The 26,617-nt window shown below is 54.9% G+C and overlaps 10 protein-coding genes across 10 annotated transcripts; 7 read left to right on the forward strand and 3 right to left on the reverse strand.

The window, feature by feature from the left end:
* Positions 1-1,365: 1,365 nt before the first annotated feature.
* On the forward strand, positions 1,366-3,052 carry HMPREF1541_04709 (uncharacterized protein; the record flags this gene model as incomplete). The annotated part of the gene is made up of 3 exons (XM_008719053.1): positions 1,366-1,975; positions 2,026-2,320; positions 2,392-3,052. The coding sequence occupies 3 exons, from the start codon at positions 1,366-1,368 to the stop codon at positions 3,050-3,052; spliced, it is 1,566 nt and encodes a 521-aa protein (XP_008717275.1).
* A 373-nt stretch (positions 3,053-3,425) lies between these two features.
* Positions 3,426-4,202, reverse strand: HMPREF1541_04710 (uncharacterized protein; the record flags this gene model as incomplete). Its single annotated transcript, XM_008719054.1, has 3 exons — positions 3,426-3,944; positions 4,000-4,092; positions 4,140-4,202. The coding sequence occupies 3 exons, from the start codon at positions 4,200-4,202 to the stop codon at positions 3,426-3,428; spliced, it is 675 nt and encodes a 224-aa protein (XP_008717276.1).
* Positions 4,203-4,552: 350 nt separating this feature from the next.
* On the forward strand, positions 4,553-5,834 carry HMPREF1541_04711 (uncharacterized protein; the record flags this gene model as incomplete). Its single annotated transcript, XM_008719055.1, has 2 exons — positions 4,553-4,675; positions 4,725-5,834. The coding sequence occupies 2 exons, from the start codon at positions 4,553-4,555 to the stop codon at positions 5,832-5,834; spliced, it is 1,233 nt and encodes a 410-aa protein (XP_008717277.1).
* Positions 5,835-6,772: 938 nt separating this feature from the next.
* HMPREF1541_04712 (uncharacterized protein) lies at positions 6,773-7,684 on the forward strand (the record flags this gene model as incomplete). The annotated part of the gene is made up of 2 exons (XM_008719056.1): positions 6,773-7,463; positions 7,518-7,684. The coding sequence occupies 2 exons, from the start codon at positions 6,773-6,775 to the stop codon at positions 7,682-7,684; spliced, it is 858 nt and encodes a 285-aa protein (XP_008717278.1).
* Positions 7,685-8,402: 718 nt separating this feature from the next.
* Positions 8,403-9,183, forward strand: HMPREF1541_04713 (uncharacterized protein; the record flags this gene model as incomplete). The annotated part of the gene is made up of 2 exons (XM_008719057.1): positions 8,403-8,657; positions 8,704-9,183. The coding sequence occupies 2 exons, from the start codon at positions 8,403-8,405 to the stop codon at positions 9,181-9,183; spliced, it is 735 nt and encodes a 244-aa protein (XP_008717279.1).
* A 172-nt stretch (positions 9,184-9,355) lies between these two features.
* Positions 9,356-9,707, forward strand: HMPREF1541_04714 (uncharacterized protein; the record flags this gene model as incomplete). Its single annotated transcript, XM_008719058.1, has 2 exons — positions 9,356-9,431; positions 9,481-9,707. 2 exons carry the CDS (start codon positions 9,356-9,358, stop codon positions 9,705-9,707), a joined length of 303 nt encoding a protein of 100 aa, XP_008717280.1.
* Positions 9,708-10,623: 916 nt separating this feature from the next.
* Positions 10,624-12,580, forward strand: HMPREF1541_04715 (uncharacterized protein; the record flags this gene model as incomplete). The annotated part of the gene is made up of 2 exons (XM_008719059.1): positions 10,624-10,761; positions 10,811-12,580. 2 exons carry the CDS (start codon positions 10,624-10,626, stop codon positions 12,578-12,580), a joined length of 1,908 nt encoding a protein of 635 aa, XP_008717281.1.
* Positions 12,581-13,617: 1,037 nt separating this feature from the next.
* On the reverse strand, positions 13,618-16,282 carry HMPREF1541_04716 (uncharacterized protein; the record flags this gene model as incomplete). Its single annotated transcript, XM_008719060.1, has 2 exons — positions 13,618-14,030; positions 14,083-16,282. 2 exons carry the CDS (start codon positions 16,280-16,282, stop codon positions 13,618-13,620), a joined length of 2,613 nt encoding a protein of 870 aa, XP_008717282.1.
* A 4,814-nt stretch (positions 16,283-21,096) lies between these two features.
* On the forward strand, positions 21,097-23,325 carry HMPREF1541_04717 (uncharacterized protein; the record flags this gene model as incomplete). The annotated part of the gene is made up of 1 exon (XM_008719061.1): positions 21,097-23,325. One exon carries the CDS (start codon positions 21,097-21,099, stop codon positions 23,323-23,325), a length of 2,229 nt encoding a protein of 742 aa, XP_008717283.1.
* Positions 23,326-23,982: 657 nt separating this feature from the next.
* HMPREF1541_04718 (uncharacterized protein) lies at positions 23,983-25,950 on the reverse strand (the record flags this gene model as incomplete). The annotated part of the gene is made up of 1 exon (XM_008719062.1): positions 23,983-25,950. One exon carries the CDS (start codon positions 25,948-25,950, stop codon positions 23,983-23,985), a length of 1,968 nt encoding a protein of 655 aa, XP_008717284.1.
* Positions 25,951-26,617: the final 667 nt, after the last annotated feature.

Below are 26,617 nucleotides of genomic sequence, written 5' to 3' on the forward strand. Positions count from 1 at the left end.
TTGGCTGCAGGACGCAGTGATATGTACGGATAGGCTATCTCTCCAAAGTTCCCAGGCATGCATACTCCGTAAGGTACTTCCGTACGGCGCACGCACGGAACCGGTCTTCCCGTTGGGCAGGGATGGGAGAACCTTCTGTTGTTCTAGTGTCCTTCTGGAATGTTTCCAAAAGCCTTCCTCATTTCTCCGATGGACAAGTCATAGACGTGAGACTGCAGCCCGGCGCTTCTTCGTGGACAGGGAGGGTTAGGTTACATCGTCACTGCGGCGACTTGCCAGCCCAGCTGATCGACCACCGACTCTACCCCCCGCAACAATCTACACTTCTTACCGGACCAATCCAGTCTACAGCTACCCCTTCACGCCAAGCTTCCAAGACTTTCCCATTTCTCTTGTTTCCGTGCTTAGTGGACTCTTGGTGGACTCTTGAATGTGCCCAGAGGTCGCCACAACATGGGCACCCCGCGGTGATAGGTCCATGCGTGCGCTTCCGTTGTCAACACTTCCCATCGTCGCAGATGGCTGCGTCTTGGCTGACATGCACCTCCTCTCCGGTCACTAGCCGCTGCTGTTGCACCCTGGCGCCGCCCACCAAGCAACAAGAAGCACTCGGAAGTCACACGGCACATGAGCAGACTTGATGCACCTCGTACGTCACGCAGCATCGTCACTATCTGTCGTGTTTGCGCGCCAGACTGCCTGCGGAAAGCGTGTGCTGCGATCGCAAAAGCGTCCTTGAGCGGGTGTAGCGATAACATGGTGAGGACGTGCAGTACGGAGCACACGGTAAGAGGGCCTGGCGTAAGGTCGGAATCCACCCCAATATTCGCCTAACTGTTCGCCCTATCGAGCGACCCTGTCAATGCCCTGATTGTGGGAAAAGGCGGCAGAACCTTCTGTGCCTCCATCGTTAGCGAGGCGAGCCACCGTATGATCAACATCGAGCTCTGCCTATCTCAGTCTTCCCGATAGGAGCTCGTGGGATCCATGCATCGGGTGTATCGAAGTCTCTGGGGTGGATCTGCAACTATGGGGTATGTGATGCTGTCGACCACACGAAAACAGTGTGTTCTCTAGTCGCATCCGTGGCCGATTACCAACACGGACGGCTACGGTACCGTGTTGCCCACGACCTGCCCCATACCCCATCTTGCGCTCCGCGCAGTCTATAAAGACCCTGCTGCAACCCTCATTTCAGCAACTACTTCCTCGTCGACAGCTCTTGTTGCCTCCCACCATACATCACGACCAGCCGTACGCCGAGCCAGGAGGTCGTAGACTTTTGCCTTGACTCTTTCTCTTGTCCACTCTTGACGTATTCCAAGCCTTTGGATAAGCCTCCGCCTCTCCCGTCAGCCAAGCGCCATGCCTGAAGTCGGAGAAGTAGCTGATCCTTGGCCCCGCGGTACCCTCGCGACCGCCAAGCAGGGCGTTCGTGACCTGTTTCGCTGGAAGCAGCGTACCCAAATCACCAACGACTTTGGCGAGTCGCACTTTGTCTGGCAGAATCCCGAGCCGCTGCAGAACCCCATCAAGCTCTTCGCCCAATTGTCAGCGAAGGCATGGCTGTTCTTCATCGTTGGTCTGGCTGCTTGGACCGCAGACGCCTTCGATTTCCACTCTCTGTCCATCCAGACCGTGAAACTCGCCAAATACTACGACACTACAAAGACCAATGTCACCACAGCCATTACCCTCACCCTCCTCCTGCGCTCCGTGGGTGCTGCCTTCTTTGGTGTTGCGGGTGACAAATATGGTCGCAAATATCCCATGGTTGTGAACATGATTGTTCTTGGTCTCCTTCAGATCGCAACCATCTATTCCAAAACCTTTAGCCAGTTCCTTGCTGTGCGCTCTCTGTTCGGTCTCTTCATGGGCGGCGTGTATGGAAACGCCATTGCCATGGCTCTCGAGAATTGCCCCGCCAATGCCCGTGGTCTGATGTCCGGAATCCTCCAGCAAGGCTACTCTTTCGGTCGGTCAACACCCCCTCCTAGCCCTTTATATTCCACTAACTTCGCACAGGCTACGTTCTTGCCGCGTGCGTCAATCTCGGAATTGGCGGGTCTACCAACTCCTGGAAGATTATGTTCTGGGTCGGTGCTGGTTTCTCCATCGCCGTTGGCCTGATTCGTCTAGCCTTCCCTGAGTCGCGCCAATTCATCGAAGCGAAGAAAGAAGGTACCAAGAACACCTCAGCTGGCGCTTTCTGGAAGGAGACCAAGACCATGCTGCGCCAGGAGTGGCGCATGTGCGTCTATTGCATCATTCTGATGACCTGGTTCAATTACTACTCCCACACTAGCCAGGACAGCTACACGTAAGCATTACTCTTCCTCAGCCACATATCGGCAATCATGACCCTCCAAATACTGACAATTTCAACTACAGTACATTCATGCTCACGGAGAAAGAGCTCTCCAACGCCCCCGCCACCCGCGCCTCCATCCTCATGAAGACCGGCGCCTGCGTCGGCGGCACCATCATCGGCTACCTCTCCCAATGGATCGGCCGCCGCCGCGCCATGTTCATCAGCGCACTCATGTCCTGCATCCTGGTCCCCGCCTGGATCCTGCCCACGACCGAGCGCTCCCTCTCCGCCTCGGGCTTCTTCATGCAATTCTTCGTGCAGGGCGCCTGGGGCGTCATCCCCATCCATCTGAACGAACTCTCTCCTCCGGCCTTCCGCTCCGGCTTCGTCGGCGTCACCTACCAGATCGGCAACATGATCTCCAGCCCCTCGGCGCAGATCGTCAACGCCTTGTCTGAAAGCCACTTCCTCACCGCGCCCAGCGGCGACCGCGTCGAGGCCTACGGCCCTGTCATGGGCATCGCTACCGTCATCATCGCGCTGGGTATTGCCGTCACTGTCATGCTCGGCCCTGAGCACAAGGGTACGCGCTTCGAGCTGGCCAAGCCCGCTGGCGTCCAGGAGGAGGAGATCCGGCACAAGCTTGGCAGCGATGCTGGGCTCGAGCGCGGTGAGGTGGAGAAGGTGACCACGGGGCAGTTTGAGACTGTCGAGGCTGCGGGCAAGTCTGAGAAGGTTTGAGCGGGATTATTCGTTGGCGGACCTGTGTGGGGTGCAAGTGTCGAAGTTGAGGGCTGAAATTACCTTCCAAGCATCGCAGGCAGTGAAGGTTTTCCTTAAGTTGAGAGGCTCAGCCTGTTGCTCTGTCTGGCTGGAAGTGTAGTGGAAGTGAAACGGATGCCATGATGTGTCTACGATTATATGCTACGTAGGGGTCAAAGGAGTAGTCACGAAATGGACGATCTAGCTGGACTTTGTGTGTTCATGCGCATTCGTGACCATACATCGTGACAGCCTTGAAGACCATACAGATCGTCTAGATCGTACCGTCTATCGAATCCAGGATGGCGAAATGTAGTCTCATTCCATTATTCCCTTCCCGGCTGGCCTCACTTCACGCCGGCTTCTTATCCAACACGGACCTCCACTTCTTGGCCATTTCCATCCCCTGCGCCAGAGTCGCGACCCTGGCATCAATGCCAAACCCCTCTTTATCCAGCTTAGCCAACCTATCCCACAGGTCATCGAGCGGCAACGTAAACGTCTCGATATACTCGTTCTCCTCCAACTCCGGCTTAGGATTCTGGTTCCTGGGGTCGCTCATGTCAACCTCGACGAAGATCATCTTCGTGTTCGTGTTGCAGAAGCCCGGGTCGTTCCACATAATGAAACCTTCTGCGGTTTTGGCATCGCCAGGGATCGTCGCGATGTAGCCGGTCTCCTCCTTCAGCTCGCGGAGGGCGGCGGTTGAAATATCCTCGCCTTCGTCCACCAGGCCGCTTGGGACCTCGATGGTGACTTTGTCAAGTGGCGGGCGGAATTGTTTCTGCAGCAGGAGTGATGGCTGGCCATTCGTGTCGTTCAGTATGGCGATGACACCTACACCGTCGGTGTCGGTGTGTGTTCTCCTTGTCTAGTCGCTTGCTAAGCATTGGTGGCATTTGGGGCTGGCTGGGGATGAGCCCTACCTGTCTTTCCGCCATCTCCCACTGTCGCTCTCCGCCCGTTGGATCTTTGTACGTGATCTTGTTGAGCCTCACCCATTTGGCCTCTTCTGGTTTCTGTAAGCACTCAGCTATATAGTAGAAAAGTGTCGGGTGTAACTGACCATGGGCTCGACCTTTAGGACTTTGGCGTCCAAGGGCGAGTACGTCGACATCTTGTCGGCCATGATGTGATAGAACAGGCGCGGCTTCGAGCGAGGGTGTCTGAACGAAAGCCGGAATGGTGCTGCTCGTATAAGCAAAAGCATTAGCAGAGAAGAGTATTGCAAGAATCCGGTGACGTCGATGAAAGATGTCGCAAGAAACCTCCGGGGGCTATCGGCTTATTGCCGGGTAAGCGATCTGGTACCTGGATTGCCAAACTTCGGGGCGACCCCCCCGCGTGGCTTGAACCCTTGCCCTTCCGAGACCCACTCCGTCGAGAACAGATGTCATTTTGAAGGGCAGCGTGGCAGCATGCGACTACGATTGCCCCTCGAGTGTCTGCTGTCTGCTTCTGCTTCGATGTGCGGCAGGTATGGCAAACGGACAGTCTCCAGGAGGGCACTTCCTCGAAGTCATCAGCCATGGTGCCGACTGGTTTAATTGGAAACTAATCCCTTTCATCCTCATCTGGGCTGCCTCTTCGTTCATCTTGCTTGTGAGTGCTCCTGCTCTATGACCTGCAGGATGATGCTGACCGAAGCCAGCTTATCGTTTTCACACGCTATGTTGTACCGCATCCGCGACCACCTCGACGCAGCGAGAAGACCTTTCGAACCGTTGACCATGTTGGGAAACTGACGGAACCCGCGCCGCTACCGAGCTGGTCTGACGACCTGGCAACGAAGGTAGCAAAGGCGCAAGCGGAAGGCAAAGAGGCACAGCTGGAGCAAGAGATGGAACCTGCCGAAGTCTTCATGACCCTTGTCGTGCCCGCCTACAACGAAGAGAAGCGTCTGACCGGCATGCTGGAAGAAGCAGTCAACTATCTCGAGACCGAGTACGGCACTGCTGCAAAGGCACCGACAGAAAGCGCAAATGGTGGCTTGAAGCAACGAAACATGTCCGGTACAAACGTGCCCCTCCGCGGCTGGGAAGTCCTCCTCGTAGATGATGGCTCAACCGACAAGACGCTCGAGACCTGCACAACCTTCTCATGCAACCACATCCTGCCACCCTTACCGCGCCGGCTCTCAGGCCCGTGGACGCATCGTTCCGAATCCGGCGTCAAAGTGAAGCCATCCTCCATACGCATGATCAAGCTCGAGGAGAACCGTGGCAAAGGTGGCGCCGTTACGCATGGGATGCGGCACGCTCGTGGACAGTACGTTGTCTTTGCCGACGCAGATGGGGCCTCCAAGTTCACCGACGTTGGAAAGCTGGTCTCCGCCTGCGAGAAAGCTGAAGACAATCGTGGTCGTGGCGTGGCCGTGGGCTCTCGCGCACATCTGGTGGGTAGCGAAGCAGTGGTGAAGCGGAGCAAGCTACGAAACTTTCTGATGCACTCGTTCCACCTACTACTGTACCTCATGACGCCGCCTCAGACCGCGAAGATCAGGGATACTCAATGCGGCTTCAAGCTGTTCTCGCGAGCGAGCTTGCCGTACATCGTGCCGCATATGCATACCGAGGGCTGGATCTTTGATGTCGAGATGCTCATGTTGGCGGAATTTGCCGGCATCCCGGTGGTTGAGGTGCCTATTGGGTGGCGAGAGGTAGTGGGAAGCAAGCTTAATGTGATATACGACAGCATTGGCATGGCATATGGGCTGGCCGTGCTAAGGTTATGTTGGGCCATCGGGGTCTTCAAGCGGTAAGGTTGTCAGCACTTGCAAGCGGGAAAATCAAAATCATAGACTTTTGGGCTATAACTGGCAGCCAGGTGGCATTTATTTACTCTACGGTATACTATCAGCCGTTGTTCACAGTACTTGTCTGATATATGGCTGCTATGGCCCCTGGTGTAGGTAGCCTTGCCCATGACGGTGGAGGCTTGGCAGCAGACCGACCTGAGCCAGGACGAAGAACGATCGCGGATCGCATTTGCCCTGCGTCGCGACTAGTATTGCAGTCCCTTTCAATGACTCAGCCGCTGATATAGTCTGTCAATTCCAGTTTGCGTTGGGCAGCGGAAGAGCGAGGCCGAAGTGCTAACCTCCCAACTTATCACCGAGCGAGACCACAAGCTTCTTAGGTGCTAGCACGTGAACACGGTGCAGCACGGTAACGACATCCTGAATCCACAGCATTGCCCATCTTGGCGGTTGTAGCGGCCATCATACCATCCTTGCCTCGAGACTTGGTCAACACATTTGTCTTCTAGCGAAGTTAGGCCGAAGACCGAAGACGGGGCACTGTCAGCCACGGGACAGATTAGCAAGCAGCAGCATGCATATTATCAACTCCGACTTGGCGCTGCTACTATGCGGACGAATGAAATGATCCTGACACGAGTCACCTTGCTGGCGGAGAAAATACACTTCTTCACGGAAGAATTTCAGGGATAGCAGACTCGTAGAGAGGCTGCTGCTTCTGTTCAAAAGGACAGAATCTTGAACTTCGGTGACGAGGTATTCCAGACTCGGTCAACGAGCGATGGACTACAAATACCACAGAGACTCGTCGCGACGAGTTCATACCCGCGAACCATCACCACAGTCACCATCCACATCCTGTTTCTGCAACGGCTCTGGCCTGTCTACTAGTCGTACCTGAACCGCCAGAGCGGATGCCATCAGCTTCCCGGGCCTCCAGAATGGCATACACCTTCACCAAGACCTGGCACACAAAGCCATACCCCTTCATCTCCAGCACGCGGCCCGAGCTCTCCACCAAAGGCAAGAACGTCGTCATTACGGGCGGCGGCAGCGGCATCGGCAAAGCCGTCGCCGTCGCCTTCGCCCAAGCAGGCGCCAAGTCCATCTCTGTTATTGGCAGGCGTGCGGACGTGCTCGCTGCCGCGGAACGCGACATCGCTTCCGCCGCAACGTCAAACGACATCACCATCCTCTCAGCGACGGCGGACCTCGTTGATCGAGAGCAGACTTTCGCGGCGTTTGAGTCTCTGGCGCAGCGTGTGGGCAAGCTCGACGTCCTTGTTGCCAATGTCGGTGCCTACCTGGACTGGGGCCACATGGCCACCTACAGCGCAAGCACGCTCATGAAGTCGCTGGAGCTGAACGTCGTCACGACCCTGCACGCCAGCCAGGCGTTCTTGTCATTTGCTGCTCCGGGCCCGGTGCTGCTGCATACCACGTCGGACATGGCGTGCATGCCGGCCAAGGAGCCCTGGCACGGTTCAGGCGCGTACTCCGTTGGGAAAGCTGCGGCGCTGAAGATGATGGATTACATCGCTGCCGAGAACCCACATGTGCGGGTCGTCAATGTCCAGCCCGGGTGGATCCCGACTGATCTCACGGGGCATACTGAGGCGGCTCCGGATTCTGGTATGTTGTCCCTTCCTCCCTTTCGTTGAGGTGACTGTACTGATGGGCGAAAAGCAACGCTCCCGGGATCTTTCTATGTTTGGCTCGCCTCCGCTGAGGCTGCGTTTCTGAAAGGCAAGGTTGTCTGGGCTAACTGGGACACACACGAGTTGATGCAGATGAAGGAAGATATCGCGGGCTCGGATCAGCTTACCTGGTCTGTCACGGGTGTACCACTATGAGATGGTCTCGAGACTAGAGAATTAATAATGACAGAGTTATACTATTAAGTCATAGTCAGTACTTCGAGCAACCTTACTGCCACTGAACTGGGCAGCAGTCGGTACGATATGAGGGTAAGGTCCAGGATGTGCTCGGTCTGGGCAATTGTCATACGTGCGTGAATCCAGTGTCTGCAGTCCGACACTTTGTTCTTTGGTACGCCTTGACTGTGTAGCCAGATCGCTATCATCTCTGAGACGCATGTTTGTAGCTGCGGAATCCCAATGATAGCATCTCCGTGAATGAAGTCTACACCCGCGATTCTTAGAAGCAGGATCCTCGCTACAATCGGGATTGCGGCCGTATGATGTCTTGGGCAGCGCAAAATGCGGCCGCACACAGGACACTCGCCACATGTGGCGTGCCCGACCTCCTTTCGCCAAACATCGGTGATATAGAATACTCTTCTAACGCTTAGTCAACCCAGTAAGAATACTTCGTTCGGCACACTCAGGCCAGCCGTTTCACCTGTCGCATAAGTAGATTCTCGCCTAAGACTGCTAGTCAAGATGCTGCTAGTGACGCTCAGCAATACGGGATGCCACTCCGTGTGCAAGTACGTACACATGACCAACTTTCTTCGTTATCGATGTCTTACTGTCCTTGAAGCACATATGTAAGACCTGAACCATTCGACTTAGGCCTGACATCCAATATTCTCTTTCGAACGGCTCAAAAATGCCGTCGGCAATTTTCGGCCACAGTACGACTGGCGTCGAGGTCGTGAAGCAATATCCAGCCCAGATAAAAAACAAGACTTTCGTCATCACTGGAACTAGTGAGGGCGGTACTGGTGCAGAGGCCGCCATTGCGCTATCGCACGGATCTCCTGCGCATATCTTCCTCCTTGCGCGGTCTGAGACCAAAGTCACGCCTGTGATTGATCAGATACACTCAACCAGCCCCCAAACGCAGACTCACTACTTCCCAATTGTAAGAGTCACTCGGGATAGTGTGAGAAGAGCCTCAGGACGAATAGGTGTCAACTGTGATTCTCTATGTACAACGATTCAGTACTTGCAGGAGCAAGTCCAGAACCAACACGATCCTCCACGCGAGTCGCGTGGGAGATTGTGTGCCAAGTGTCTTGACCCCTGAGACCTTGGAGTCCTTGGCGATAGAGGGCCGTGGCGCCTCGTTGCCTTGTCTGGCCTCGGCAATCGTGACACCAATACAACTCGACAACTTCGACTCTGTGCGCTACGCTGCAGCTGAGGTCAACAAACTTGTCCCAAGAGTCGACGTTATCATCAATAGTGCTGGGATGATGCACGAAAACTTCTCGTTGAATCCGGATGGAATCGAAACGACATTCGCCGCAAACTATCTGGGGCACTTTTTGCTCACGTCATGCCTGATGCACCGCGTAGCAGGCGTTCGCTCTGATACGAGAGTGGTCAACGTCGCGAGCAATGGACATGGTATTTGTGACTTTCGCGGCATCGACTACAACTTTTAGGCAAGTCTAAGCTAGATCCGAGCCATGAGCCATTGCTAAAGATGGAGTTAAGGATGGAACGTACTATCACAGGTGGGCCGGGTACGGCCAGTCCAAAACGGCACAGATCTTGTTCACGTGCGAGTTGGCTGCCAGAGGGATTCAAGCATACAGTCTACATCCTGGTTTGATCATGGGTACGGGTACAACAGCGTCTCTAGATGCAAGTGAGGGCGAGGTGTGCGCAGAGGTTGCCAGACGCTACACTGGTAAGTCACTGGTCTTAGCGTGCTACTGGAAAACGCTGACAAGTGCTAGGCAACGAGTACACGACCAGCAAGCCAAAGAACGTGCATCAGGGATGTGCGACCGCGTTAGTGGCGGCGCTCGACCCCGGCCTAGCGGCCAAATCTGGAGCCTATCTCGAGGACTGCCAGATAGCTCAAGCGTACAAATATGCTACCGCTCCGCAGAAGGCCTTGGAACTCTGGAAATTGAGTGAGAAACTCATCGGACATGGATTCGACAGTCCCACGGCAAGATAGCAATCTCAGCATGGCGAATCCTGTAGTGGACTGGCCATGTCCATACCCTCGAACCTTCTTCTTCTACACTGAGCAGTTGAGGAAAGCCAAAAGCTTGCTGGTAGGGAGCCAACGAGTCGATGAGTGCTTAAGACTAATGACAGTACTGTACCGGGTATTATGGCCCAGTTCGCCTAAGTTGGGACGGAATTGTACACTGCGTAGCCCAAACCACGTCTGCATTTGGCGGATCTCGGTATATCCTCATTCTGTCGTTGCGTTCTAGGTTGAATTGAAATGGTCCCGGCTGAATCCCAGCGCAGCAATGCGAGTTGCTAGTACGCTGTGTCCCACTGTCTATATGGACGACTTCACGCTCTGACTGACCCTTCTGCTCCCCATGCCAAGCAATCGCATCAAAGGCGCTGCTGTAATCTTCCCGCGCAGTATGATCTACTGCATGCAACCATCTTCCCAGGCCACCAGATTGGAAACGTCTCTCCAGTGCTACTGGACTCCTGGACTGACCCAGCCCAGCCCAGCAGCTACTGCTCTTGCTCTTTTAGTACACACGCATGACTGTATGACTCAGTCACTTCGGACTCGAGACACCTGTCTTTGTAGACTTGCCTGAAGTTGGTCCGTGTAAGATAACGATGGGTATTGTCAATGGCATGAACAAGCAGAGGCGATCTCGACACGGAGGAGATGCGAAGCGAAAATAAGCTTAAATTTAGCGCCTGAAAGATGCTCCCTCGGCTCCACTCAACTGCGGCTCGGAATCGGGCACAATGACGATGGTTCTGCAGGACAACTGTTCTCAACTTGTAAGAACTCAGGCGTCTCTGATATAAGGGCACGCTCGCCCTCTCGCTATACCTGCTTACGCACGAGCGTCCAACACGTGGTTCCACTCTCTACACCATCGTCCAAAAACATGACGCCCCATGTGCACGAAGTCCGGAAGAAGCTTTCCTATCCTCTATATGGAGGGGACTTTGATCCTCTGAACCCCGACTTTCTGCTGGTCGGCGGAGGCGGTGGAGAATCCTCGACTGGAGTGCCCAACCGTATAGTACGTTTGCGATGGAGTCTGGGTCGGACACAAGCGCTAACTCGCATAGTCACTAATCGACACCTCTCGCCGCGATGAGCTTAACGAGATCGCCGAGATCGAGCTTGCGAAAGATGAAGATTCTGTCACCACTCTCGCAGTAGCTTCCTCCAACGAACACGCGCTGACAGCAATCGCCGGAATCAACAGCTCTACCATAGAACAAGAGGCAGGTAGAAATGAACACCTGCGATCCTTCCGCATAGGCCTACCTTCACGAAAGAGAAAGGCCGATGGAAGCCCCGCCGAAAAAGTCGAAACACCACGATCGCCGAGTTCCCAGGCGTTGAGCAAGTCCGCGCTGTTCAGAAGTGCAAACGCTCCCAAGAATGACACGTACCAAAGGGTTCTCCGCGTATGTCGCACAACCTCAAAGAACCAGGCACGTATTGCTGTCATCGCCTCGGGCTTGGCTCCAGAGAATGAAGTTATCACCTTTCAACCAGTCTCAAACGCTGTGACGAGCACCATTGATGAGATCTCGCGTATCAGTCTCGGCAAGTCAGAAGCAGCTGACGCTGATGTTACCGCAGTCGAGGATAACGGCCATTGCCTGGCATACTGTACGGACCATGCAGTCTATCTGCAGCAGCTACCGCGTACCAAAGGGAGCAGGATTGAGGAGCCGGTCAAGGTGTACGAGGTGTCCACTCCCAACAGGAAACCCAAATTTCGAGCCATTCGTTTCATCACTCCCGACCACATCCTACTTCTCCAGAACACCTTCGACCGCTCTGGCGCCTCTCTGATCATCCTTAAACTCAAACCCGAGCTCTCGACCGGCCACATCGCTCTTCGCAAAAGCCTTGCTCGAACCACAAAGTCTGCTGTTGGCCTCGACACCTGTCCTCTATCTCCCAATCCAGCCGGTGAGTTCCAGACCGTCATCGCTGTCTCCTCCCAGGACTCGTCCATCGAACTTCTCACCCTCGACTACCGGCCCAGCTCGGGTATTCGACGCTTCACACCCTACACTTACCTCCCTGCCGTCCACCAGGGTCCTCTGACCCGCATCGTCTTCTCCACCTATCTTCCTCTTCCGAGCCCCATAACGACTGCACCACCGCTCCAAGTCATCCGCCTTGCCTCGGTGGGCGTAGACCAAATAGTCGTAGTTCACACCTTGCCCTTACGACCTGACCCCACCACCTCTCGCACTCCACGCTACGTGCTTACCGCCCCCGGCGCATCAGACACTCTTCAAACCGCCCTCTCCACCACCGTCGCCATACTCATGATCACCCTCGTCGCCCTCCTGATGCAAGCCTTCTGCGAGATCCGCGGCGCCGTTCCCCCCACGCTCCACGCCGCCGACTACCTCCCCAGCGGCCTCAGCGCCGCGATCGTCAAGCCCTATATCGGCGCACACACTCCCTCCAACCTCCCCGAAGCCGCGGCCGCCAGCGTCTCCAGCATCGTCGACGCCATCACGGACGCCCCCAACACCATCCCCACTACGCCCTCGCTCTCCGAGCTCCGAGAGCAGCTGGAGGCTCTGGTGGCGGGCGCGAGCGACACAGCAGGCGAGGCGGCACAGGCGGGCGCCATCATAGTGCGCGACACGGGCACCGAGGTGGCGGCGGAGCTGCGGCACGGCGCGGACGTCGTGCGTGACGAGACGGTGCGTCGCTGGGAGGAGCTGAGCGAGCGGGAGAAGCATGGCTGGAAGGAACGGCTCAAGGGCGCGGGCCACTGGGTCGAGGAGCAGGGCGAGAAGGTCCTCAAGGGGATTCTCTTCTCGCAGCTGGCAGAGGTAGTGGGCGAGGCTGTACGTGGGTAGGGGTTCGCAATGTCGATGTTGGTGGAGGTTGATGGGGCGGAGTTGTTCTGTGGTGAGTGGCGAGTGGCGAGTGGCGGGAACCTGCCGTACGGAGCCGCAGGCGCGACGGCCGGCGCGTCGGCCGATGTTTGGATATGGACCCTGTCCGTGGCAAGAGGGAGGGGAGACAGCAGCGAGGGTAGCAATAGAAACAACAGCGCAAGTCCCTTTTCCAGCACGAAGCAGCAAGCCGCAACAGCGAGTATAGAAAGGGCAGTTCAGTTTTCATTTCATCACATCATTTTTTGGTCTCATTTTTGAGACGAAGCCCACAAAGAGCCATGCCAGACATTGAAACGCTACACACTGCACCGCAGTATATCTTTGTCGGCGCTCATCTCTGTGCCTGTGCCTGTGCCTGTGCTTGTGTTTACGCCTCGCTCTACTCGACGCCTGTCTTCATCGTTCCCCATCATACCCGAACCCCAGAGTCCACGCGTTTCTAGCAATTGTAGTAGGTAGTCATTCAGACGTGGACTCGTTAAGATCGCCCAACCAAACAGATCAAACACCATTAATGACCAATACTATCATTGTTTTTCGCCTGCTCGCCTGCTCGCCTGCTGGCCTGTTTGCCTTGCCTGTTGAACTGCCAAACAAACTCACCCATCGAGACCTGCATTTTGCATTCGCGCTCTCCCAATTCACTTGAATGTCTTGAAGCGATATGCACGTAACCGCTCGGAGCACCCCGTTCCAGTAGAATAGGTATCCAATGCGTCCCAGGCGCCGATACGTGCTGTCCGCTGCGCCATGTCATCAATGCCGTGCCGTGGGATACTGCCTCGCGGTATGTAGGTGGTGCTCGAGTGCGTGCTCCGTCTTTTTCGATCTCTTGACGCTCCGCCCGGACGCTAGCTGTCCTCTCATAGGCGCAGCTGCTAGATGACCGGCCTCTCTCCCATCGTGTCGTCTCTGTCGTGCTTCATGCAGCGTGTAACCCACACCCTCATATTTGCGTCGTAATCAGGCTGATCCCCCCTGTTTCTCTTTCATGCTCACTGCCGACCCTTCTCCCTCCACTTTAATAATTCGCTCAAGCTCGCTAAGCTGCACCCCATCTTCATAAATTCGTTGCGGAGCAATTCATCCGCGCTGGCTCTGCTCCGGACATCCACGCACAAGCACACCGACAGGAACGCCTTTAATTCTCTGCTCAACTTGTTCGGATTCTTCAGCCTTGGCGTGCCGTTCGTTGCGATCAAGAAGAGCGCCTTCAAGGGCTCTTCGTTGAGGTAGGGAGGCTCCGACTCAATCATCTCGATGGCCATAATACCCAGGGACCAGATATCAACCTTGGGTCCATACTCTTTTTGCTTAACAACCTCAGGCGCCATCCAGTACGGCGTGCCAACCATAGTGGCGCGCTTGGATTTGGACTCGGTGAGCTTGGCACAGAAGCCAAAATCAGCTGAAGACGTGGTTAGCATCTAGGTACGAGCTGGATGACGAGGAAAACTTACTGATCTTGACATTGCCCATGCGGTCCAACAGTACATTATCAGACTTGATGTCACGATGAATGATATCCTGAGAATGCAGATGCGCAAGGCCTTTGCATGTCTCGTTGCAGATAGTGGCAATCTGGTCCTCGGTGATGACGGGATTGTTGTCGATGACATCCGTAAGCGCGCCACCTTCCATAAACTCCATGACTACCCACAGTTCGTTGCTCTGCTCCTGCAGGAATGAATCCAAGAAGTTGACAATATTAGGGTGCTTCGAGTCTTTCATGACAATAATTTCGTTGACAATTAGCTCCTTGCGCGGCTGGTTTCGCAGATCCATTTGCTTGATAGCCACCTGGCCTTTGGGACCGTGAGTACGGTAGATTTCGCGCGCGACTTGGGAAGTAGCGCTCTCCTTGACTCTCGCCACATAAACGGAGCCTGACGCACCCTGACCAATTTTCTTTTGTTTGCTGTAGTTCTCCAGGGGGTTGTCCCGGGATACTACTTGCTTAAGCTTCGCCATAACCTCGCCTTCACTCATGCTGGACATTCGAACCTCCTTCTGCCGCTCCTCAGCAGGCTTCTTGGCGCTTAGGGCCGCCTCGGCTTCTTTGCGTGGGTCGGCTTGCGGCTTGGTCGGTGGCTGTTTGGCAACATTAAGGGGCTTCACTTGTTGTACTGGAGGCTGCGTCTTCCCGTTCACGCCGTTTTGCTGGTTCGGTCGCGATGCTGAGTCGTTTCGTGCTCGGCTCTGGTCGGCTTGGTACCTGCTGTTAGGTGACTGCTGCCTGTCTAAGCTGTCATTGCGCACCGCGGGCCCGCCCGGAGAAGAGGATTTGGGGATGGACGTTTGAGATTTGGTGGGCGCCGGGGGAGCCGGCCGCTGTGCTTGCGGTGGCTGCCGAGCACCCTGTTGGGTGCTGGTGGGTGCTCGAGGAGCAGCACGGGCGGGATCGTAGCGTGGGTCCTGCCGGGACTTATCTTGCGGCGTGAAGCCTCCCCCAATCTCTTGTTGGGCGAGTGGCGGTCGCGTCTTGGGAATAGCTGCGTTGTATTCCTCTTGCTCTCGTCGCGTTCGCTCGGCATCTTCTCGTCGTCGTCTGGATTCTTCTTCCTGCTGCCTCTGCATATCGCGCTCCCGCTTGATGCGCTGCTGCTCCTGGTTGGCAATTTCCTTGATCCTGGCAGCATCGGCTTCCATGTCGTAGCTGCTCTTGTCGGTTGTAGACCGCGAGAGTGTTGGTTTGACTGGTGGAGTATTGGAACGGCTGACATTGTCCTGGTACTTGACAAATTGATTTGTGTTGTAACGCTGCGCTTCGGTAGGCGGCGCAGGCCTGGGAGGAGCAATGCCATTTCCGCTTGAGTAGCCTAGTTGCTTGTTTTGTTGCATAGCAGGAGGTGTTGGGATTGAGTTGGGGTAAACTTCGGGCTGCTGCTCGCGCTTCTTGTGCTCGGAGTAGAACTCGAGCACCTCAATGACAGCCTGAGGGTTCTTCTTGTAATCTTCCTTTGTAATGGCGGAGGCGGTGAGCAGCTTCTCCCATTCCTGAGGCAGGCCAACGAAACCACCGGTCTGGGGATCGAAACCAACATGTATGCGGTGGCTAAAGTTTGTAGGGTTACTGACGCCACCCATGCCAGGGCATCGCTCGTAGATCTTGTCAATCCAGTCGTAAATCTCATCATCATTGCGAACTTCGCAGATGACAGTCTTGGTAGGTAGATCGCGGGCGAGTATGGGAGCTTTGGTCTGGCCATCCTTGGAGTTGGCCAGTCTGGTGATTTCGAAAGCCATCCTGGTCGATTCTGACCTGGAAACACCAGTGACATCTTTCAATTGTATGCTTGCCATAAGTTTGCCATTTTCGTTCTTCATGAAATCGAGGCGAAACTCTCGCAAAATCAGGTACCGCTCGTTCCAGCCGGCGAAGATTTTCTCCTCTTTGCAGCGAACCCATCCTTCCTTGATTATAGTGACGGGGCCATTCACCTTTTGGCCTGTGAGGGACAACGTGCTCGTATTGTTGGAGAAGTAACCGGCGCTCGGGGTTGTGACGGCGGGCGATTGCGGTGTTATGGACATAGAATCAAATGTCGAGGTAGGAACGGCGGTTTGAGAGCGCTGCAGATCAAGTCGTGGGCGGTCAGTCGGCGGGCGAGGAGCAGGGCCCGGGTTCATGAACTGATTGCTCGAATAGAAGCTGGACATAGTGAGTGATCGCGCTTGTGTGAAATTTGTGGAGGGGTCTGGAGGGGTTGCCGCGGAGAGGTGGAGGGGCCAGCCTGACTTGGCTAGACATGCAAAGTCCAACTGCAGGTTGTGAGAACAAGACAGCGAAGTAAACGTACCCATTCTGAGGTTCTGAGGCCATGATGGCAAGGCCAGGGTGCGGTTTGGTGACACAAGAGGATGGCTGGGAGCCACAACCAGACGGTCAAGATCTGACAAAGAAGCGCAGTCAGGTGTGCGCTGCCACAGGTGCAGTGGACGAGTACATGAACAGGATGTGAGACGGTACTCGACGTGGCTCAGCGGCAGGCTGCGTACCCCTCCTCGTGACTGGTGTGCTTTCTGTAGACTCGAAGCACGGTAGGTGGCAGACTGGCGGGGCGCAGGCGGTGTAGCAAGACGGGCGAGAACAGGAGAGCGGGTGGTCAAACTCGAAGTCACTCAGCACCGTCGCAGTCTGTTCTAGCAAGACTACACACAGCGACTAGGCGAGGAGAGCGGAATCTAAAAGGAGCAGGGCATTGGGGAGATTGAACATGAAACAGTCGCCAGGAGGGAGTGGTGCCCATCGCGGTTGTCAGAAGTTGACCGACAGCCAATCAGCGCCACTTCATACAGGACTGGGCTGTCCAGTCGCCCAACTCGTTAGCTCTATCAAAGTATGACCAGGGGATCAAAAATTCAGCGACTGGCTGTGATTGCTCAGTTAGGTGTTCAGCAACAGTCATGTTGCATCCTCCACACTATTTGGTGTGTAAGCCTGCAGTGTGGAATATTGAGTGCCTATGTAACCGGTGCTCCCAACGCTCACCCCTAGAAATTGGCTGCTCCGGGGCTACTACTCTCACATTTGTCTTGGGGCTGGCGTGGCTTGGAAGCCCCGAACGACTTCCGCGCCCGAGGCCACCCACAAATGGTAAACCTCCTGGGTTTTTACTCGACTTTCTCCTGAAAGCCCCCCTTTTTTCGCCACCAGGTCGATCACAGGCCCTCTTTCATTGTGAGATGGAACCTTTCGCGCGGATCCTATTGTCTCGTCCTTTGAATAGCGCGCCGACCCGAGGCGCTTCTTGCCCCCGCCCGCTGCTCGCCGCACGCTTACTCGGGAGATACCTGAATGCAAGTGCTTCCTCGCTGCGCTATTCGCCGACGGCCCCTGAACCCCGTCACATAACCGAAATCCACGCTCATTTGAGCCTCTCCTTTGAGCGACATTATTGCTCTGATCCATCGCTTGCGTGTTCCAGCTTCGGGTTGATGTCTTCGCGCTCCTGTTCGATGCATACCTGAACTGGCTATCTCGCTAGCCGCCCGATTGCGGTCAGAGATGACGCCCTTTGCTGCAAACTAATTCCTTAGCTTGGCTCGAAGCCACTTTTTTTATAGACACCCAGTCCCTCGGGATCAGCGACCGCAACTGCTGAGATGGTACAGAGAGCCACAGAGAGCCGTCCATCCTGCAACGAACTTGCATGCCAGTGGCTGAAGTGTGCTCAGAAGCCGATGTTCGAAAGCTTAAGATTTTCTATGCAATGCTCCAGACTGACCACCATAGCCAGTCTACATATCATGGTCTACGAGAACCTGGACGGACCCTTCCGTTGGTCTAGTGCTGCCCATTCTTGCTTCAGCTCGGCATCGGTCTACTGACGATCTTCACTTGGTCGTGGTAAGGCCGGGACCCAGGTCTATATTCCCCACGATGCCCCGGATGGCACAACTCTAAGACTGTTCTGCGATGGCTGCATCTCAATCTATGACCAGGAGGGTTGGAACACAGTTGTTCCTTGAACAAGACAACCGACTGCCTGGGATATCACTACATGGCGCCGTATATACCACTTGTCATTTGCGACACATTACATTCTCGTCGCTCTCGCGGACCGCCTCGGTCGTTGCGTCACTTGCAGGCTGCACGTTTGGGAGCAAATGCATGCCATTCTTGGTAGGCGTACTGACAGGTAAATAGCTTGACGCCCTTTACGAGGCTGACTTTCGTTGGTGGTTCCATGCGAGCCATGGTCCTTGGCTATTCGCCAAGACCAGACCGGTTTGGTGTGCGCTCTAATGAACGTGTGACCAGAATCCGACTTTGATCTTCTCTGTGGCATTTGCGTTGATTCTGAGCTTTGCTGCCGTACCTGCAGTCCGCTGAAATCCAGTTACACATCAGTACAGCCCTCACGCCCGAAAGTTCCCCACATCCGAGTGGCTAGGAAGCTGTGACATCTCACAACAACTCAGCCTTGTCAACCTGGCGAGTCTAGCTGCGATCTCGAGCTCCAGAGACTTCCGCGGAAGCATACAAGACACTCCCGGTCGTCATGTCGTGCGACGATTCGGAGCAACAGTCGCAAAGCATGTCCCAGGCCAACACGAGCAGTGGGCCCGATCGTCCTGGTACTCGAGTACTTCTACAGTGGCGCAGCAAAGTTCACAGAGAACGACTGACCTCCAAATTTGGCTGGACTACGCGCTCGCTTGATAGCACTTCACCATTCCCTGTCTGCGACATCTTTTTCGGGTCGCGAACAATAGTGACGGCGAGGCTGTTCTGTCAGGGGTGCATATTTGTCTTTGCTGTTATCATGTATTTCTATTTATTGGTTAACTGGTACCTGCCAGCTTTCGTATCTCTGGATGTTTGGGTCCTCGAACGCTTGAATGTGTACGGGTTTGCTGGCGTGAATTTTCCCACCTTGAAGCAGATCTGGTCTTCACACAAATATCCTCAACGATCCTGGGTACGTTATGCGGTTGAATATGCAGATCAACTGACAATATGACAGGAACTATACACGAGATTGATAACATTCATCTTTCATCGCCTAGGCCATCCACGAGGCTCCAGTTTTATTTGGTGGTTTGTGTATCTTCCAGTCTCAGACCTACCAACGTTTGAGCAGAACTTTCTCAATGCCTGGAGTCTGCAGGTTAGCCACATACCGGCCCCTGAATCCGGCAGCGGAGCAAGTCCTCCCACTGATGGCACCCACCAAGACAGTGAGGCGCCTGATAGCGATCTCAACCAGGGCAGGACTGAGGGAACCTCTGAACACAATAATAGCCACAGCGATGTTCCACAGCCAGCCCATGCTAGTGAGCGGAGTAACGTTGCCGTTACTCGGAGCCGCCGCGGACTGGTGCGCATCTTTCTTGGGCATGCTCACTTAGAAGCTCCTATTCTCTATGACGGGGTGACTGAAGAGACTTTGCTTCAGCAGCTCAGAATGTTTTACAGGTACCTCAAAGTCAAGCGTGGCCTAGCAGAAGTAGTTATACCCAAAGAGCTATCTCGGATCGACTGCATCGAGGAGCGTCCGACCCTTCTGCTCTGAACTGTCCACTGACGTTGCAGAAGGTCAATGATAGCGGGACAGTAGCGGGAAAAACTATACATACGATCGACTGCGGTCGAGCACTTCAATACTTTCACCGCCCCGACCTCGCAGTTGGTAAAATGCCGACGTTGGTCCCCATCGTCCAGGAGTTGTCAAGCTCACAAAATCCCCAGAAGGCCGTGGAGCTCGTCAGAACTCTTGATAGGAATGCTGTCTTTGGGGTAATCATTACTCCCCCAATTGCCTCGCTTGTGTTCGTTATAGTCTGGTTGTCCATCTATCTTCGGAAGACAGACGAGAATGAGGGCAAGATCGATGTCCAGGTTATCGTCACGACTGCGTTCACTCTCGCGTCATATCTGGCTACAACAGGTAAGAGTGGTTGCGTGTCGAACTGCTGTAGCCCACCGAATCGCTAACTGTCACTGCAGGCGCGTTGGTCATCGCGCTCGTTGCCTATCTCGATGGCACTCAGCCAGCCCGCGACAACCCTGGCTTTCGACGCGAGACTGAGTTCCGCCCACAGTATATAAATCTGCGGCCAAGGCGACAGACAAGATAGCGTGTGTTAGCAATACCGACCTCATGGTCGCAGGTGTTGAAGACTTGTTGGCCTCCTAAGAAGCTATTGACTGTCAAAACCATGCCCACACCAGTGTCTCACACGACAACTTCTCACTTAAGTGGTCGCTTTGCAGCTAGATCATGGGATAGCAATGTTCACTCCTCCCGAGCACCGCTGTACAGTGGGACAGAAGTAACCTGAGCTTATACCGATTGGGCAGGCTTAAGCCTTTGCTTGGCACGTGGAGCAGGCTGAAACGTCGTGCGTGCCCCTTTGGACGAGGCTAATTTAACAACTACTGAACGCCTCCCTTCCTGGGGCTCATCGTGGCCCGCTCATGGAACATCGGTGAATGCGGGGACCATCAGATGTTTTCATCTGGTATGTCTCCGGGTCACGTTGGCTCGAGCTCTTTTGTCGAGGCGTATCAATTGATATCGCCAGCAGTGTGAGACAGAACAACCACACTCTCTTCAAGTGGACGGCGAACAAGCGGGCGCAATCCCCTGCTTCAACCCGCGATCTTGTGCCGCTTTCGTCTCTTCAGGGGATATGCAAAAGCCAGCCACCGACTGCTTGCTATCGACGCCACCGCATCGACCATGTCAGCGCGTCCAGATGCTCTACAATAAACTCTGACCTGCAGCCTACCTGCAATCTCATGGCGCGGGATTCAGATATGAGGTACGTACTTTCGTTCCCTACTATCCTTCTCATTCTCTGCGACTCTCGTTCACCACCTTAATCCGCACACTCTCTTTTGATACCCGCGAGTCTGTGACTCTGCGTCCATTCGTTGCTCCGCGCCGTAGCCCGATTGCATCGTGGCCGCATTCGATTCCTTCACATCGCAGTACTGAGTGCTTTCGTCTACCCCAACCTCCATCATGCCCCTCAGTCTCGAACCGCTGGCATGGCTCGCCCTGCTGGCTTCCCCCGCCTCGGCGTTTTGGCGGTTGCCATGCAAGTCGCCCATCGTGGTTGAGAGAACCGATCCCATCGTCCAGCCAGGTGCGGTTTCCAATCATGTCCACACGATCATGGGAGGTAATGGCTTTGCTCCCACCATGGACTACAACTCGACCCAAGCCTCAACCTGCTCCTCTTGCACGGTCATTGGCGACAACTCCAACTACTGGATCCCAGCCTTATACTACCAAGCAGAGGATGGATCCTTTGAGAGCGTGGACCAAGTCGGCGGAGCTACTGTCTATTATCTTCAGCGAGGAGGGCGAGGAGAATCCCTCAAGGCTTTCCCGGCAGGCTTTCGCATGGTCGCTGGAAATCCGTTCAAGCGGTCAGGCGGCAATGACTTCGCCTCTCAGGCAATCAGCTACAACTGTTTGGGCACCTCCAATCCTGAGACACCATACTTCCCCAACTACAACTGCCCCTCTGGTCTCCGAGCTCAAGTCTTCTTTCCGTCCTGCTGGAATGGAAAAGATCTTGACAGTCCAGACCATAAGTCTCACATGTCCTACCCAACAGGCGCCTACAACAATGGTGCTTGTCCACCTGACTTTCCCGTCCACCTGATCTCGCTGTTCTACGAAGTCATCTGGGATACCAACAAGTTTGCCAACCGCTGGTATGGTAACAAGCAGCCTTTTGTCTGGGCCATGGGTGACCCCACAGGCTACGGGGGCCACGGCGACTTTCTCATGGGATGGGAAGTGGACCACCTTCAACGTGCCGTCGACACTTGCACCAACCTCTCCGGCCGCGTTGAAGACTGTCCTGAATTCAAGCTCATCCCAGATAGCCAAGCTCAAGGATGCACCGTGCCATCTGTAGTTGATGAGCCCGTCACCGGCAAGCTGAGCAAGCTACCTGGCTGCCAGACCGTCAACGCTGGCCCGGCCCAAGCAGCAGTCCAGTCCAACTGTGGCGCTACAAGCTCGCTCTCGCAGTCGACCAGCTTGGGCTTCACTGACCTCACCAGCCAGGGCTGGGCATATACTGGCTGTGGCACAGACAACTACTACAAGCGCATCCTCACCGGCGCCAGCACCAGCCAAGCGAGCATGACCAACGACCAGTGCGTGAAGTTCTGCGACGGCAAGGGTTTCAGCGTCGCAGGCACAGAGTATTCAAAGGAATGCTACTGCGGAAACTCGATCCCTGACGTTGGCGCTCCGATTCCAGGCGTGCCGGGCAACTGCAGGATGCCCTGCGCTGGTGACGCAACCCAGATGTGTGGTGGTGCTGGTCCAATCACCCTGTACACCAAGTGCTCGGGCTCGACTTGCACCAACGCCAATTTTGGTGGTCCGTCGCAGGTTGTGACGAATCCGTCCACTGGTAATGGCAGTGGTGATGATAGTAGCACCGGCACGACTGAGTTCGGATCTCCGTCCAGCACCCCAGCCGAGTCTGGTTCTGGTTCGGGAACTGGCTATGGCTCAGACTCAGGCTCGACTTCTCAACCCAGCGGGAACGCACACAGTGATAGCTCAGGCTCGGGCTCCTCTGGTTCCGTCAGCAGCGGATCAAGCAGCAGCGCTCCCCCTTCCGGCCCTGACCAACCTTCCTCTGGCAGCAGCTCTTCGACCCCTGGCTTAGGAGGCAACCCTAGCAGTGGCGGCCAAGGCTCAGGCTCAGGCTCAGCTTCGCCCCCCGCTGAGTCCAACGCCTCACCCCCTTCCTCCACCACAACCTCACCCACCTCCGCCACCTCCACCTCCCTCCCCACCCTCCTCCTCCCCACGACCACCTTCCCCCCACCCAACAACCTCACCTTTCCCCCCTCCTGGACCTACGCCGGCTGCTACACCGACACCGTCTTCCCACGCTCCCTCCCCTTCTGGTCCGACTTCAACGGTCCCCACATGAGCAACTCGGCGTGCATGACCTTCTGCGACTCGCGCGGATTCCCTTTTGCCGGCACCGAGTTCGCGGGCCAGTGTTTCTGCGGCGATGGCCTGGTCGGAGGGGGCAGTCGGTTGGCGGAGGAGGGGATGTGTGCGATGAGCTGTACTGGTGGGGGAGTGGGAGAGGTGTGTGGTGGGAAGGGGGTGTTGAGTCTGTGGCGGAAGGATGATGTGGGAGATGAAAAGGGGGTGGTGGGGAGGAGGGTGAGGAGGCATTTGGTCAAGCATGCTAAAGCGCATGCTTGAGGGCGGTGTTGGGGAGGTGGCGGGGAACCTTGAGCTGCTTGAATAGAGGAGTTTGGGGGAGATGGGCCCGGCTCTTCCTGTTTCTTCTCCCCCTTCTCTTCACTTCTTGGGGTTGTGCGGTGCAATGAGTTGCTGAAAGAGTGCAACGGCTCAGGCCTGCTCAGGCAGCGGACTCTTGGCGCGGGATGTTTGTCGAGTCACCCCTGACCCTTGACACCTGGTCCACGTTAGTCGTACCGAGTATGTATAACAAATGATCCTGGCACGCCCCACGAGGCGCTTGTTTCGACGAGTCAATGGCTCTAAAGTAGTAGCCTCCACTATCGTCCGCGTCGCAGAATGTGCTTCGCCACAGTTGTCGTCATCGTAGGATCGCTACGGCGACCAGCTGTGTCAGGATGTGTTTCAATGCCACTTTTTCGATATTGGTTGCGGAAACTCGGAGTAGTTGTCGTTCATCCAGCCTTTCGCGTTGTGTGTACTGCGTGCGAAATCACTTGCTCATAACAGCACAACAAATATGAGGCAGGGTGACTGTCGAACGCCGAGTCTAGGATCAGGTATTCCATACCAAAACTCTGCTATTGGTTTACCTCAAACTTCGACATGCCATACTGGTAGCAGACAGCCTTCTTTGCCCTTGTCTTATCTACGCACCTACATCTCCTCCGTAAGCTCGCCACCATAAGTCGTGTATCTGGCAGCAGCAGCGGCCCCAAATGTGACGAAGGTGATGACCCAGGCCCACACCGCTGCAGTCATGCTCAAGCTGAAGCCTTCAGGCATCCAGCCCGTGATGCATGCGACGGTGAGGACGACCTGGCCACATGTTATATGCATCAATATTCGCCAGTCCTGCTCATGAGCCCAAAAACGTCCTTCTGATCGACACAAAAGAGGCATGAGGTCGTATAAGATGAGCATGTGCAGCGACATGGCTTGAGAGTCACATCTCTTTACGGACTGTGAGTCCGCTGCTGTCTGGGACGGCATTGAGACTGTGACTAGCCTTGGCCCCAGAATAACCATGGCTAGTAGCATAGAACCCAGGGTAATCACCACACCAAGTGGCAGGACCTGGCGAAGAATTGTCGCGGCGTTCCAACGTACCGGCTTTTTGAAGAACTGAACTTTAGCACTGCCTTTGCTCGATGTTTGAAGAAACCTGTAGGTGTTGGTGACGCTTGCACCGAAGAGGAACAGTCGTACATCAAGAAGATTGCCGAATTTCGCCAAACACCAAGTCAAAGTGAGCAGCATTTGCAGGAATGTCACGGTTTGGCAGACCATCGCGATCTCTAGATGTTGAAAGAAAGCGCGAGCTCCTTGGATGGCGCGAACCATTGGAACCATTCCAGGCCGTATGAAGACAACGTCGGACGCCTCCTGAGCAAGTTCAGTAGACCCATCTACACTCATGCCGCAGTCTGCTTTTCGAAGCAATGGAGCGTCGTTTTGTTGGACACCTGTGAATCCGACTCGGTTGCCTGCTTTTTGCAGCATGCCGAGCAGGTCATCTCGATCTTCGGGATCCATTTCGACGAAAGTGTTGGACCCGTCGATCCGCCCAAGGAGCTCTGCGTCTCCCTTGGCCGCGTGGTAGATATCTTCCCCGCTTAGCATGTCAGTGTCAAGGCCGATACTTTGAGATAGAACTCTGCCAAAGTATTTGTCGCGTGAGGTAAGTAGCTTAATAGCGACGCCGAGTTCCCGGGCTACCCTCACTGCAAGTCTGGTGTTGGCCATGGGTGGATCGAACGTTGGTATCAGCCCCAAAAACCTCAAAGGATCATTTCCTTGCTTGCGTGCGACTGCCCACGACGCTAGGCCTCGAAGTCGTAGATCTTTCATCGTATCATTAAACCAGTCTTGGTTATCGGCGTTCTCTGGGTTCTCTGAAACACAATATCCCCAGACGGACCGCGAAGGGCCGCTGATACACAGCATACGTTCTCCGGTTGCAGACTCGACCAGACACTCGCCTAGTGTCGAATCTAGTTCGATGAATCTGAAGGCGAGGCTCTGATAGCGATCCAAGTTCGCCTTCGCCTGCGGATATCGCTTCAGCGCCTTTAACAGAGCACGATTAAAGCGAGAAAACTCGTCTTTGTCCGAAAGAATGCTGAGACCAGCGACTAGCATGAGATCATCAGGCCTGCAAGCCACGCAAAGTGGCTCAAAGATGGTGGTTTTGTTTCTATCAGCCAGGTCGCTTGCGCTGATGCAAAGAACGTCAATGCCGGCAAACCCTTCGATTGCAATACCACCGTCCTGCACGACTGCGCCGTTGTCGGTCTGAGCCCCTGCAGCTGCAGCCTGTAGAACATCGCGGCTTAAGCCTGGCTGGAATTGAACAACAGCAACGGAGATGGATGTCAAAAGGCGTAGAATGTCGTCCCAGGATGGGTAAGTGTCCACCAAAGATACAACCACTAACAACGAGCCAGCAATGCAAGCAAAGATAGTCGTAGCTATAACCCTGTACATAATTTCGAAATCGCTGGGCTGTCGATGCATTCGATTTGCAAATTTGTCTTTTGTTGACTTGAGTCTTCCAACAGACGAGCGCCAACCAGTGTTGACAACTATGAAGAAGGCGTCACCTCCGGTGATGCTATCGTGCATGTCACAGCTATCATGCAGTTCCAATTGCCGTGGGCCTTGTGGGGGCGTATGAGTAATAAGCCTGCCTTCGAAAGCAAGCACTCGACAGTCGGCCGGAAGCAGTGAACCCTGGTTGGGAAGTCAGAACCATGCAACTTATTGGGAGTCGAGGGTGGCCTACCTCGGACACGTGGATGACGTCCCCTGGCACAAGATCTCTAACAGTGACAAGCGAGAGAACGCTGTCACGCACCACGACGGCGGGATCTGAGGCATTCCATGAGTCCTCCCGGTCTTCCCCATCAGGATTGAACTCTAAGCCCAGTTGGACTCGTACATCGACAATTACTAGTGCACATATGGCTGCGAAGTGCTACCATTCTTCAGACCAAAGCGCAAATAATGCAGCAAGCTGTCTTCTGGTTAGCAAAATTCTCGGAGGGTACCCAAGTCTTGCCTCTTTGATAAGAATGTCTGATCTGAAGCATTGCCAGGCCACTGATATAAGCCAGCTTTTGTGAAGATGTAGCTCATGGGGTCCATAGGTTTGTCGGCGCTTGTTCACTTCGTCTGTGCTCAGACCAACATCAGCGCCGGTATGTAGAATCTCATCTGGCACTTTCTCTGGGCGATAGGAAAATTTCGGTCTGCTCGCGTCTCGATCTTTGTCACGACTTAGCATCGAGCT

This window comes from Cyphellophora europaea (assembly GCF_000365145.1).
Source record: "Cyphellophora europaea CBS 101466 unplaced genomic scaffold supercont1.4, whole genome shotgun sequence".
NCBI classification, from domain to species: Eukaryota; Fungi; Ascomycota; class Eurotiomycetes; order Chaetothyriales; family Cyphellophoraceae; genus Cyphellophora; species Cyphellophora europaea.